The sequence below is a fragment of the Salvia hispanica genome, chromosome 6 (genome assembly GCF_023119035.1).
Source record: "Salvia hispanica cultivar TCC Black 2014 chromosome 6, UniMelb_Shisp_WGS_1.0, whole genome shotgun sequence".
Lineage (NCBI taxonomy): Eukaryota > Viridiplantae > Streptophyta > Magnoliopsida > Lamiales > Lamiaceae > Salvia > Salvia hispanica.
This window is the reverse complement of record NC_062970.1, coordinates 33,106,040-33,119,974: the sequence shown is the minus strand read 5'-3', so window position 1 is coordinate 33,119,974 and position 13,935 is coordinate 33,106,040. Positions and strand designations below refer to the sequence as shown.

At 40.4% G+C, this 13,935-nt stretch overlaps 3 protein-coding genes across 4 annotated transcripts; 1 reads left to right on the top strand and 2 right to left on the bottom strand.

The window, feature by feature from the left end:
* Positions 1-3,099: 3,099 nt before the first annotated feature.
* Positions 3,100-4,180, bottom strand: LOC125196520 (protein translation factor SUI1 homolog 1). 2 transcript variants are annotated; one of them, XM_048095065.1, is made up of 2 exons: positions 4,035-4,180; positions 3,100-3,634 (listed from the first exon to the last, which is right to left on the bottom strand). In XM_048095065.1, the coding sequence occupies exon 2, from the start codon at positions 3,590-3,592 to the stop codon at positions 3,263-3,265; it is 330 nt and encodes a 109-aa protein (XP_047951022.1). In that variant the 5' UTR covers positions 3,593-3,634; positions 4,035-4,180; the 3' UTR covers positions 3,100-3,262. The 2 variants fall into 2 exon arrangements, with proteins under 2 accessions (XP_047951022.1, XP_047951024.1); XM_048095067.1 differs by having other exon boundaries at positions 4,040-4,164.
* Positions 4,181-6,089: 1,909 nt separating this feature from the next.
* On the top strand, positions 6,090-7,843 carry LOC125191872 (ATP synthase gamma chain 2, chloroplastic-like). Its single transcript, XM_048089301.1, has one exon. The coding sequence runs from the start codon at positions 6,333-6,335 to the stop codon at positions 7,443-7,445; it is 1,113 nt and encodes a 370-aa protein (XP_047945258.1). The 5' UTR covers positions 6,090-6,332; the 3' UTR covers positions 7,446-7,843.
* A 446-nt stretch (positions 7,844-8,289) lies between these two features.
* Positions 8,290-13,761, bottom strand: LOC125191871. The gene is made up of 9 exons (XM_048089300.1): positions 13,299-13,761; positions 12,781-12,826; positions 12,634-12,706; positions 12,500-12,545; positions 12,314-12,412; positions 11,004-11,072; positions 10,609-10,921; positions 10,205-10,392; positions 8,290-10,115 (listed from the first exon to the last, which is right to left on the bottom strand). The coding sequence occupies exons 1-9, from the start codon at positions 13,632-13,634 to the stop codon at positions 8,670-8,672; spliced, it is 2,616 nt and encodes an 871-aa protein (XP_047945257.1). The 5' UTR covers positions 13,635-13,761; the 3' UTR covers positions 8,290-8,669.
* Positions 13,762-13,935: the final 174 nt, after the last annotated feature.

Below are 13,935 nucleotides of genomic sequence, written 5' to 3'. Positions count from 1 at the left end.
ATAAACGCGATTTTCGTTTCATTTTTCATTTTGCACCACTTGTTTTAACGAGTTTTCTCTCTCTCTAACTAACTGTATTCAAGAGCATCATTGAGCGATGGATCACAACAACGAGTCCGGTCCAGGTGACGAGTGGATCTCGGGGCTCCCGCGACCACATGGGATGCTGGATGGGGCCGAAGATGGGGCGGGCGGATGGGCGGAACCCCAACGTCCCTTGGGCGAGTTGATGGGATATTAGCACAGTGCAGCACGGGGGATGCGGGGAGGAACCCGAGGGTATGGCGGGGAGTATCACAGTGGGGATCTTGCGAGGGCAGAGGGGCTGAGGGGAGCGGGGAGCGACGGGTGGGGAGGAGTATGCCCCCGAGATGCGGCAAGCAGAATCTTTGCGGCGAGATGAAGATGTGGCGGGGAGGGATGCGGGGGTCACACCGAGGGGGACACGGTCTGTGCGTCCCTCTCTGGATTTTTGACGGCTTCGTCTCACACGTCGACCCCGAGTGGAAGCGCAGGTTCCATGCGCGATGACCTTTTGTCTGTTGCATGGCCGCTGAGGATCAATATAGACGATCCGGACACTCTCGTTCAGTAGAGGGCGGGCCGCGGCGAAGAAGAAGAAGAAGACGAGGGGGAAGGCCAAGGCGGTCGGCGAGTCGTCGCAGCCCGTTGTTGACGACACTCCCGGCCGGAGGAAGTGGACGGAAGATGAGTACGCTGGGGTGGCCAGGGGGTGGTTGGAGGTGTGCGACGATCCGCTGGTTGCGAACAACCAGCGGGTCGTCAACATGTGGGCGAAGATTAGAGCTGCCTACAGGAGGCATTGCCCGCACGGAAAGGACTTCAGCGGGGAGGAGGTCCGGAAGGGGTGGGAGCGCATCAGGGCCGCTGTCGGCCATTTTTCGGTGTTGTACGCAAACGCCCTCCGTCCCGCTCACTAGTGGGCGGGCGTAATGAGGGAGGACGCCCGCCCCACGGAGAAGATGTTTCTTCACTCGATGCTCGAGGAGCATGCGGGTTGATTTGGATGTCGCGAGGGCACGGCTAGGGGGTTCCGACGTGGGCTCAGATACCACGGGTGGCGGCAATGCGGCCAGCGGCGGCGGCGACAGCGATGAGGAGTAGAGAGTGGCGGGGCTCGTGTGTGGAAGCCCTTTTTTTTTTTAAAAAAAAATCATGTACTTTTTTTTAAAATCTTTGTACTTTTTTTGAATGGAATGGATTAATTTTCCCGTATATGTGTCGTAAATTTAATTCCGTAATTTTAATTTCGTAAATGTAGTATATTTTGAATTATTTTTATTGTGGCTGGCCTAAATCTGATGTGGCAGGTAGATTTTTAGTGCTGCTGACGTGGCAGAGAGAGAGAATGGCTAGCCTATTGCTGGCCTATTTAGCATTGGAGATGCTCTTACTCCCACAACAATTGAATATGACTTGTAAACTAGTTTTAGTTCCCTTTTTTCTGAGCATGGGTCAGGAGGGTCAAGATTCGTATACTGATCACTCGTATTAATAAAGGGAAGAAATATGAGCAATACTTTAGATATTTATGAATTACTTATGAATCTAGTAGATTAATATTTCTAATTTAAAAAATATATACTACCTCCGTCCCAAGGAAGATGACCCCTTTTTTGAGCGGCACGAGATTTTATGCAGTTATATTTTGTGTGGTAAGATGAGAGAGTAAAGTAGAGAGAGGGAATAAAGTAGAGATAAAAGTGTTTCCATTTTAAGTAATGGGTCATCTTAATTGGAACAAATCAAAAAGGTAAGTAGGTCATCTTTAATGGGACGGAGGGAGTACTAATTTTGTAAAAAGACAACGGTCTGCCCAAACAGTTAAAGATGTATGAGTATTTACAAAACTGTAGGAACTCTTTTTGCCTATCCAAATAGTCCAAGGCGTGTTTAGTAGATTCTCTATTTCAATGATTTGATAAGAAAATTTAGATTTTTATATCATTTTGCAATCTATTTGAGATATCTTTAAAGTGATTCTCTAAAATATTACTCAATCGATCCGTCAGTTGTCACTTTTTTCCATTTTGGTCCATCCCATAATAACTGTCACATTTCATTTTTATCATATGGTAAATAGGTCTCACATTCCACTAGCTCACTTCACTCACATCTTATTATAAAACCAATATAAAAAATAGTCTTACATTCCACTAATTTTTCCAACTAATTTTTCTATACATTTCTTAAATCCGTGATCACAATAAGAGTGACCATTATTATGGAACGAAGGGAGTAAATTCTAACTAATAATTTGAGAAAGAAATGAACAAAAGGATGGTGATTGAATTTTCCATTCTCACGGAGACATGTTTTTAACCATTTGAGCGAGTTCAGGAATTTGAATGATAGCTCAAGGTCACATCCACCTCCTCAGTAGTAGTAGCTTGCAAATAAGTGATCAAATTGTGTTTGAATTAAGTAATCAGCTCCTATTTCGACAATTGACTAAGACATGGTAGAATGGACAGATAGGGTGGGGAGGTAGCTTCCGAATATATTCTACGTTGAGTGCATAGATAATGAATGGCCAATGAGGCAGTGGAAACATATCTCATCGCCAGTCGCCACACATTCAGTCTCATCAACACAACTTGTTGGTTTGCCTTCATCTTTTGTACGGTTGTACCTACACTAACGTGGCATGCGCCTATCTTTTTCATAAGATGAATGGAGTTATGGCCCATTTGTGAATTCAAGCGAAAATGATTGATCGAAAACACTTCTCAAAGATGGAGATAACTCTGTTTTTGAGTTCTTTTACTTTGCTAGTAGTATAATATTTTCTGCGACAATCAAATTTTAAATACTGTCACGCGCCACTAAATGATATAATCACTTTTGCATTTATATCTAAAATGCCCTTCAACCACCAATTATATTCATTAGTCCAGAAAAAGTATGAAGGTTCCAGACAATCCTCAACATATTACGAAAATGACATATACTTATATTACGAAAATGACATATACTTAAAAAAATGCACCTTATTTGCACATAGAAAAGTAGTACCAGTCATTTACTTTCTTCTAATCTGTATAAACTTGTTTCGAGACTCAAAAAAACACATTTTAATTGTAAACAAGTAGAACTTATATTATTAGATAAATACCAAACACAGATGTTAGTACAATTTAGCAAACACCCCATAGAGTATGATCATCAAGGGAGAGTAGCAAATCAAAATATGTAAAAAAAAACACACAATTAAAACATGAGCAGCTTCAAAATCTAAGGCTTAGAAGCCATGAATCTTGATCTGATCTTTCTTGACGAGGCCAGCAGTGGTCAAGAAGTGCGAGACATTCTTGCGCTGATCGCCCTGCAGCTGAATGACCTTGCCCAGCTCCTTGTCCTGGACCACGTTGCCGTTGCAGCAAAACTCCTTCTTCAGATCTTTCAGAATCTTCTCGTAGCTGAATTCCTTTTTCAGCCCCTGCACTGTCGTTAAACTTTTCTTGCCATTCCTCTGCTGGATGCGTATATGCACATATTCCTTCGTCCCCGAGTCCTTCGCCTCAGCAAATGGGTCAAAAGCAGATGGAATTGTAATGTCTACCTCAACCATCAACCTTGTTGGATTTTTACTTTCGAACCGGGATCCGATCGCCTGTCAATCAACAATTGCAAAGGCAGAGGACCAATTTCAGTAAGAAAAACCCTAATATTGATTCGAAAAAGATGATCACGTCCGATTTCAAGAACAAACCCTAATTTTTTACTTCTGAAAACACAATCAAACGGAATGATCCAATCAAAGGCAAAAATCACGTCCAATTTAAAGATCAAGGATTAGGAATAATTTCAACAACAAAAAATAATTCTGCCTACAAGAAATCCATAACAGATACCGCTGGATCAAAGTAAACTAATTCAAAATCGTAATCCAATAAATTTCAACAAGCAAAATCACCACAAGAAATTGGAAATTTGACTTGGGATCACAAATCATGAAAGCAGCATGATCGCGACAATTTTACGATTGAAAGATAAAAAAGAGAGAGACGCACCTTACGATTTAGGAGATGATTCCGAGAGTGGAAAGGAAATTGATGAAGAAACTGAGTTTGGCTATGGGCCAATTTATAGAGGAGATAGAGGCGGTGTGTAGCCACACAATAAATTTTAAAAATAAAAAATAAATGGGAGAAAAAGTTAACTATGGTTAAGGATTTGATCTGACTATGGTTAACCCGTTTGATCTGGCTGGATTGGTATTACGAATAGCTTAGATTCCACGCACTTGGACTATAAGAGAGATTTCATCACGCTTTCGTATTCTTTTTTATTTATTTTTTATCGTAACGCGCTTTACTTTAAGTACTCAGATTTTAGTATGATGATGAGATGAGATGTAATATGGTCGGCTAGCATAATTTAATTATAAAATTTATATCAGTTAGGTCAATGCATCATAATTTAATTGGAATGGGACCAATTTCATGTTAATACATATATGCTCAAATTGTATCTTAATGGTGCAAGTTGGAACTTTAATTATGTCATTATGATCTCGTGATGCAAAATATAATCGAGCTTTCAAAAGATATGTTTTTTTAACAACATTGGAGTAAAAAGAGTAAATTTAGAGTACGTCAGTGGCGTTCAAATTTGGAATAGTAAATTTACTCACTCCACGGATATGAGAATTACTTATTGATGAGAGTAAGTCTAAGATGATGGACAGAAAATTCTCAATTTGGTCGCGATCAAATTGGCATAAAGCTGCAAGAATTTGCCTTAAATTGCACGGATTAATATTCGAGATAAAAGTAATTCTTGAAGAATAAATAAAGTTAGAATCATGCTTTCAAAACAAGTACATTGGATCGCAAAATAAGTGGTACTGATTTCTTTGGTTAGCCATTTTTAGTTGCTATGTTCGTGTTCAAATTTTTATAATTGAAAAAAAATGCCTAACGTGTATATACTATATACTACTCCACACACGTCATTGATTTAATATAAGTTCATGAAAATTGAGTGACATAGTTCAGAATTGTCATTCATCCTTATATAAATTGATAAGTAGAAATCATTTTCATTAATTCTGAATTATTGTACCCGAAAAGTGGATATTACATTAATTAAGTATTAAAGTTAACATAATTATTAAGGGCATTAAAGTTTTCTTAAATTCTTAAAACTTCACCTACATATGATTTGAGAAATTATTCCTTAAAAGGAGAGGTAGAAAGAAGAAAGATTATAGGAAGCTATCATCATATTCATCGCATACCCATAACATTAATTAATTTAATTATTGGTAAATTATGAGCTCGTGGTCGGAAGTTCGGAACAAAATAGCTATAGTAAAAATTAGGGACGGTCTTCAGTTTCTTAGATAAAATAATATTGAGATGTATTTTAGGATTGAGATAGTCATGACTAATTATTTCATGATTGAGTTGTGGGATTGAATCTCATGAACCAAATGCACTACATATTTGATCCCGAGAAACAATCTTACAAACCGAATATCCCCTAGTATTAGTACTAGTACTCCCTCTGTTCCATAGCAGTTGAGTCATTTTGCTATTTTAGTACGTTCTATGGCAGTGGAGTCATGTCTTTTTTCTAGTAAAATGCAACATATTTTTTCCAGTTACTTTTTCTTACTCTATTTTCTCTTTATCCTTTTATCTTTTTCATCTTCTACTTTATTCTTTCATTACTTATTTTACTTAACAGTATAATTTTTTTCAAATCCCACGCTGCAAAGAAATGTATCCATTAATATGTAACGAAGGGAATAGTATTTTCTTGTTTGCCTTAAACTTTCCCATGATTAAATTTCTCAATTATTATTATTATTATTATTATTATTATTATTATTATTATTATTATTATTATTATTATTATTATAATAATGGTAGTATGAAGTTATATTGTACTCGCATCCTATCTGATACAGAATGGTGGTTTGATTTATAATGACTCAAAAGAATTACATAATGAGATAAGTAGCATAAAATTGTTTAATTTTTCATTAAATAAATGAATATAAATATAAAAATTAGATTAGAATCCAATATGTTTGGCGTTGGGCATTATTACTCTACCCAATGGCTAGGCCGATCAAGTGCACCGACCAGGCCCTTTAATTAAACCGGATCTGCGGCTAGAACCGGTTTTCTTGTTCCACCAACCTCATTCTCCCCTCCCAACACTCCCGCGCCGATTCTATCCATCGTCGCCGGAATAATCACCCATCAACAACTCATTTGCTTCTATGGACTGTTTCTTTGCTTTCCCGATCAAAGCTCATTATAGAAATCTCTAACAAGTTGAAGACAAAAATCGATTAGATGTCTTCTCTTATCTCCCCCAACAACTGCGCTTCAATATCCTTCCACTCTCACCTCAACCCCTTTCCACTTCTCCGCCTTCCCCTCTCTCGCACCTCTCATCCCCCAAGCCTCCCATCGATTCAATGCGGCCTCCGTCAAATTCGAGACCGAATCGAGACGGTGAAGAGCACGCAAAAAGTCACCGAAGCGATGAAGCTCGTAGCGGCGGCGAAGGTGCGGAGAGCTCAGGAGGCCGTCATCAACGGCCGCCCCTTTGCCGAATCCCTCGTCGAGATGCTCTACAGCATCAACGAGCAGTGCCAATTGGATGACGTGGAAGTCCCTTTAACGGCCGTTAGGCCCGTCAGGACTGTTGCCCTAATCGTCGTCACCGGCGAGAGGGGGCTTTGCGGGGGTTTCAATAGCGCCATACTGAAGAAGGCCGAGCTGCGGATGGAGGAATTGAGGAATCAAGGGCTGGATTGCACTTTGATCAGCGTTGGGAAAAAGGGGAATGCCTATTTTAGAAGGAGGGATGATGTGAAGGTGGATAGGTTTGTTGAGGGGCAGAGCTTCCCCACCACTAAAGAAGCTCAAGTCATTGCTGATTACATTTTTTCATTGTTTCTGTGTGAGGAAGTTGATAAAGTTGAGCTTTTGTATACCAAATTCGTTTCGTTGATCAAGTCTGATCCGGTTGTGCACACGCTGCTTCCTCTGTCTGCGGAGGGGGAAGTTCGGGATGTCAATGGGAGGAGTGTCGATGTAGGGGATGACGAGTTCTTTCGACTGACTACCAAGGGAGGGAAGTTGGCAGTCGAGAGGGATCACGTGACAGTGAAGAAGAAGAAGAAGGGAGTCGTGCCTGTTTATGAGTTCGAGCAGGATCCTGCGCAGATTCTTGACGCGCTGATGCCTCTGTATTTGAATAGCCAGATCTTGAGGGCATTGCAGGAGTCATTTGCCAGTGAGCTGGCTTCTAGGATGAATGCAATGAGTAACGCAACTGATAACGCGGTGGAGTTGAAGAAGTCCCTTTCAATGACTTTGAATCGCGAAAGGCAGGCAAAGATCACTGGCGACTTAATAGAGATTATTGCAGGAGCAGAGTTCCTTAGGGATTCAGATTGATGGATAATGGTTTGGCTCTTCTTAGTGTCACTATTATGAGTTTGTCCATCATTCTTTCGAGATTCATGCTTTGGAGAAATGATGTACTTTTGCATCTCCTCATTCACTTCAGGTTTTCAGTTTACTTTGATAGCATCCTCTACTTTTACAGTTCTATTGTTTTACTGAGGTAGGGAGTTAAGTAAGTTATAGAGGATTTTACAGCTATATTGTTTTGCTGAGGTAGGAATTTAAGTAAGTTGTAACCTATTGTCTGTTTTTAGATTGAAAAAATATGTTGGATCATCTTCTGTGTAGAAGAACTGTAGTGGTTATCTCAATGCTACTTGGGGTAAAGAGTCTGAAATGAGATACAACAGTGAAATTCTTCCTGTGATTTATAACTTCAGTTGGAGCTATATATGTCTGTCCTATAGTACATGTATTTTAGAACAAGTGAAAGCTTGAAGTTCTCTCTGCTAATTGCTGTCCAAATTAAAATAAAATTATTCTAGAGCCTGGCATTTATATATGCCATCTTTTTGTCAATTCAGTATCCAATTTGGACTGTTCCATTTCTGTTTCTCATTCAACTCCCGAAGCTATCTAATGAATTGGTTATGCTGTGTTGTTTACTTGGTCATGAGCAGAATCCTGCCTGCTTTTTTTCTCAGCATAGCTAATTTTTCCTTGCAAATATAGCAGCATGCATGGTGATTGCTGTCAATTCATAGTGTAGTATAGATTTCGAAAGAAAGGTGTAAAAAACGGCCCCTGTGGATGAACTACTGAATATTTTCTTCAAAATATGGTGGGGTGAAAATTACAAAAATCTCTAAATTCTAATTGAATGAACCCCAAGAACTAAGGTAAAAACCTTGACTCCCATTTCACCAACCATAACGTCCGAAGCTGCAAACACAAAATTATTCTCTTCAAATAATCTCACAGCTAAAATGCTGATTCCTTCAGCTCCCCACTACAAAACAATACCTTCTAAATACATTTCTAACACAAAACGAACCCCACTGCTTACATATAAACCAGCCTCCCACCATTTTCTTTTTAGCTTTTATCTACTCTACACCTAAACTGAATAACTGGATAACTCGTATCTGCCCCTCCCCTCCAAGGATCGCAATAGATGTCGAACATGGGCTCTGTTACACCAGACATATGATCCTACACAAAATTTCCCAAAGGCGCGTGCTGAGTTTTGAACCAAGACTAACAATGCAGTTGCTCTCAGAGTTGGAGAGCCAAATCAGGCTGCTGAGAATCTACCAGAACGCCTGAAGACGGCCTTCCTGGTGACCCCGATGATTGGAAACCAATGTTCAAGTCAGGAGGAAGTGATTCCTGCTTCTGTCTTGAATGCATTTGCGGGCTCACATTGTACCAGGGAGACTGCAGTTGGAACCGGGACAAGTCAGCAGGAGCCAGCTGTGGAAACATCATTCGCTGGTTCTGAAACTGTATTTGGTTCCCTACTAGCGTTGGTATTGGCCCTTGTGGTACAAAGGTGTGCATTGGAGCGCTGTTCTTGTCTGGCCGAACTTGCATTCCGGAAGAAGGAAATTCTCCACGGATCTGTGACTGGATATTACGAGAAGGGTTGTAGACTGGATCACCATACATGTGGTTCTTGTTCGGGTTGACATTTTCAGTAACTGACCTTAGCCCTGCTGCCCCTATAGACATCCACGCACGTGCAGCAGCCATAGCTGCATTATTTGGATCATTGCTGTTCCACCCGCTGCTGCCCAAGGATGGTTGTGATGTTAAAACTTGAGGAGCATCGCCTGATGACTTATTTGAGGATTTTTGTTGATTGTGATCTGCCAACATTCTCATCAACTGAACTGGGTCGCTGAGACCCTGACCCTGTTCGTGGGGATAATAGCTAGGTGGTTTAGTCGACTCACCAGACAAACTAATCACTGTATTACCATCAACCTTATTACTGTTGACTCTTCCATTAGGAAATCCTCCAAAAGCAACACCATTACTATGATCGGGCTGTTTAGAAGATCCGGATTGAGAAAAATGCATGTTCTTTGGAGAGGAATCAACGGACCTAGAAGATTCCACTTCCGACCTAGGAAACTGCCTGCTGCCAACAGAACCGGTGGCAGTTCTACTTAGTGCACGTGGACTGTTTGACTGAACCTGCTTCTGAGCCTTTTTGTCAGATTCAAGCAGACTTCTGGATTGTGAATTTTGATTAACGTAGCCGAGATTATGAGAACCACTAGGTCTAATCCCAGGAGACAGAAAGAATGACTGCTTTGTCTCTGATATACTCCCTCTGATTGGTTGAGCCATGATGATAGGAGCAGGTGATCTGATTCCAGCAGGACCAAGAAATGGCAGCTTTTGTTCGAAGAAAGGAAAATTACCTGGGATTTCCTTGGAAGCATTCGAGATTAAAGGCACCTGGTTAAAGTTCCTAGGTTCGACAGCTGGCTGTGCTTTCGTGAAAAATGGTGGTTCCTTCACACTACAATTTTCCAGCATCAATACTGGAGTTGGAAGTGGCTCATACTCCCCGACCCAACCCTGACCAAATTTGAATCCCTGAGGTAGTGCTTGTTCTATTCTTTTAGAAGCAACTTTCCAGGCAACAGATCCAAGAGTTGCAGCAAATCGAGAAAGGCTTCTAGCATATGCATGATCGGAATAAAGCCCTACCTGGATAACCAAAAACAATACCAGTTAATGTAACAAAAACTTATATACTTGATGACAAAAAGTGAAATATAAACCCTTGAGATTCATACAGGCATCAGATGCTTGGTTTCACCATCAAACGTTGAGAATATAGATTCCGAGCGGTCCATAGGCTGAGACAATGATATGTTATATGTCGAACGGCGATTTTCATCTTGTGATACGTTATATGTCACATGGCGATTTTCCTCTTGTACAAATGTTGATCTCCTAGCAAATCGAGATGGGAGGGCCCTTCCTATGAGAAGAAGATGAACATGTAGTCAGCAAATACAGCACAAACAAGAAAACTTGTGCTGAAAATGGAAATCATATGCTCAGGTTATCGGTTCTATTCCCAGGCTGCCCCTAATAACATGAAAATTGTGAAAGCAGTTCAATTGCACATAAAGAGGGATCCATAAAAATACTGATAATACAGCAGATAAACATGTTGATTAGATTCAGGAGGTACCAGACAGCAAGTCTTCCCCTTTGTCCAAATTGTTGTCATTAAAGAAAGAACTTCCTTCAACAAGCCGATCTATACAACCAGCTTTCTCAGACACAACACTGGTAATATTCTGAATATCACCAGCTGTTGCAAGAGTAGCTCCTGATGAAAAATCAGAGCCAACAGGTTCTTTCCCTGTCCGGATCAAAGGCCTTTTGATTTGCTTTTTTGAAAGAGAGCCAGATCTTGATCTCTGTTCAGGTTTGTCATTGCGCTCAAAAGTAAGCCTTATCTTGTGAAATTTCCTTTTTGCCAACTCTTGAATGGTGCGTGCCTTTTCAAATGAATAGATATTACTTAACAGAAATAAAATGGTATAATGAATGATCTTTGAAAGAGGCAATGTCGGCCTTTACCTGTTTGTGATATATGGTATCCGGTGCATTATACTGCATTGCATTTGAACAAATGAGGAAAACATCACTCTACAAAACAGAAAATATTTAAAGTCAGGCTGCGAAAAAGGTTGCAAATTTGGAAACATGTATAATGAAGTTATAGCAGAAAACTAACAATGACATTCTAGCAATGCTAACTACTAGGATAGGTGACAGAAAATGCAAGAAGGAATTATCTTTCAAGCAGATGCCGAGGACGAAAATATAATACAGTACTACACAAAGAAGTTTACTTGTTAGGATTTTATCTGCAACTGAAAGTAAATGACAGAACAAGCAAGAAAACAGGCAGTTTAGAAACTCCTATAGCACATGAAAAATGCTATATTCACTAAACAGCTAAAAATCCAGCAAGATGAGAAATTCAGAAAAGATCAGATACAGACTTGCAGAGAGAGAAAACTAACACATAATAAAGAGACCATGCACATATAATATTAAGAGTATTGCAAATTATTGTTTTAATATTTACAGCAGAGATAAATCTCATAAGCATTATATATTAGCACAAACAAAAGCTAGTTGTCAGGATACAGAATAATTTACCCATTATCACATATCTAAAGTTTCAAAAATTATTTTTCGAATCTTTGTATTTGAGACAATCAGCAGTAGCACAGCACTTCAAAAGATTAGCTAACATATAATAAAAAAAGACTGTTAACAAAGAAACTTGATACTAGCAAAGTTTATCTGTTATCTAACTTCTCATCTTAAAATGACGATTGAGAAACAAATCAGTCCTCACAAGGAAAGCACACACTTCATAACAAATGCAGATAGGCTAAGGCCATGTTTGGTAGGGGTGATAACTCATTTAGGGATGGAAATCCATGAACAAAAATGTCTCCCTAAATGGGTTATCACCCCTACCAAACATGCCAAAAGATATAACTGAGACATCAGAACTACTATATAGAGAAGCCAGAGAGCTGCAGTAGAGCCATATTAACTCTACTACTTAAAAGGCATGTGTGTTAAAGTAAGGGTGCGGATTTCAGCTTAACTAACAGAACACCTAACAAACGGTATGAAAATTCAGATCAACAATTAAATGATACGGATCCAAAGAAGCCAAGACAAAACAATGTATGTTTGGCACAATCAAACATAGTACTGTTGATCATACCTTTCCTAACAGAAGGCAAAAGGCAAAAAATAACAAGGATGTCTCCAGAAGAATAAATACAAACATGCCCCTTTTTGAAAATCGAAACAAAGGGAGATTAAAAATAAGCAGACAACAGAAAGGGGCGGACAGATCTAACCTCAAATTGCTTGAAAGTTGCATATAATCCATTTCGTAGATTGTTCCTCACAGTAGCGAAATCCATTGGATGATCTATCACATCAAAGTAATCTGGAAGCTACACCAACAATGAACCAACCTGATTTAGAATCTCAAGGAAGCACACCGCATTGCCAAAACACCCTGAACAAAACCTCGTGCTTACCTCTTCTGGATCAACCGGTTCTGCATAAACACCATAAATATCTTTCCTGCAGAAGAAATGGAAAAAGGAGAGGCATTAAACATTACAAAGACACACCATTAGGCAATCCAATTCATAAAGAAGTAGCAGCACACCTCTGCAACTTGTCCAAAATCAACTCCAATGTCTTCTTATGAGGCAGAGGCAGCGGCAGCTCACAAGGCGAGCCTGCACAATCCCAATTCATCAACAAATTCGACTAAGAAAGGTAGCTCGTGAGGCAAGGTGACAGAAAAACACACCTGGTTGTGAGTCCTGTGCTTTGAGTTGTGGCCTTGTATCTCTAACCTGTGAAGAAGAAAGAAAAGCCACCAATAAATAAACATAACTTAATAAATGCTACTACTCCTGTCTATCTATGTATCCCCACGAAAGTCGGCGTGCCTATCAGAAAACGAAGGCAGACAACATGCGTGAGTAAGTGGGAACATGAGTGTGCGTACAACACAAAACAATACATTCTGCCTAGAGATAGAGAGAGGAGAGAGAAAGGGAGAGATCAGATTCTGTGGGGGTTAGATTTTTGACAGTTGACCCGACCGTTACATATACATCAACACAAACACCATCCCACACGCCTATACATACAACAGAATCCCCTTCCTGCCCAATTAGAAAAATGTGAGGTGGATTCCCTCTACAATTAATAAATGCATCTATAAATTAATCCAATTCCGCTTCATTTGAAAAGTTGCCATATTTCGCCCCACTTCACTTCCAGATCGAAACAATAATAAACTCATAATCAGTCATTAATCACCTCTTCTTCGTCTTCATCATCATATTCATTTCTGTCATCCACGTCCTCGTCCATTTCTTCGCCGATTTTCCGCCTCTTCGACGGCTCCGACGCCTGCTGCACGCGCCGATTAGGCTCGCCGCCACTCTGGAGCTTGAGCAGGTGCTTGAGCTTCTTCTCCCTCCGCAGCTGGTCCTCTTCGTCCGCGAACACTTGGTCCTCGTCGAAGTAGTCGTCTAGGTCGAAGACGTACTTCACACTGCGGCGGCGGTGGCTCCGGCGCAGGTCGCGTTCCGTCTGCTTGGGATCTGCCTTGGCCGGTCTCCCTTTCTTCTTCTTCTTCACCACCTGCCCCATCTTTTCCGAGATTCCTTCAAGCTCCAGCTGTTTCTCTCTCTAGAGAAAAAGACAATCACGCACTCTCTATTTCTAAAATTATTTTGTTTACGGTCTTTCTCTCTCCTCCTTTATTTCAATATATTAGGTTTTTGGTATTTTGGCTCTGGTGACTGTCAGCTGTGTTTCTTTTTTCAAAATATTGGTGGTATCCGAACCAAGCTGGCTCGGAGCGATTGGCGACAAATTGAAAGAGACGGCGTAAGTGGCTTGGAATGACGGCGTTACGGACTGCCCGTGATTTAATTAATGTTCCCTGACT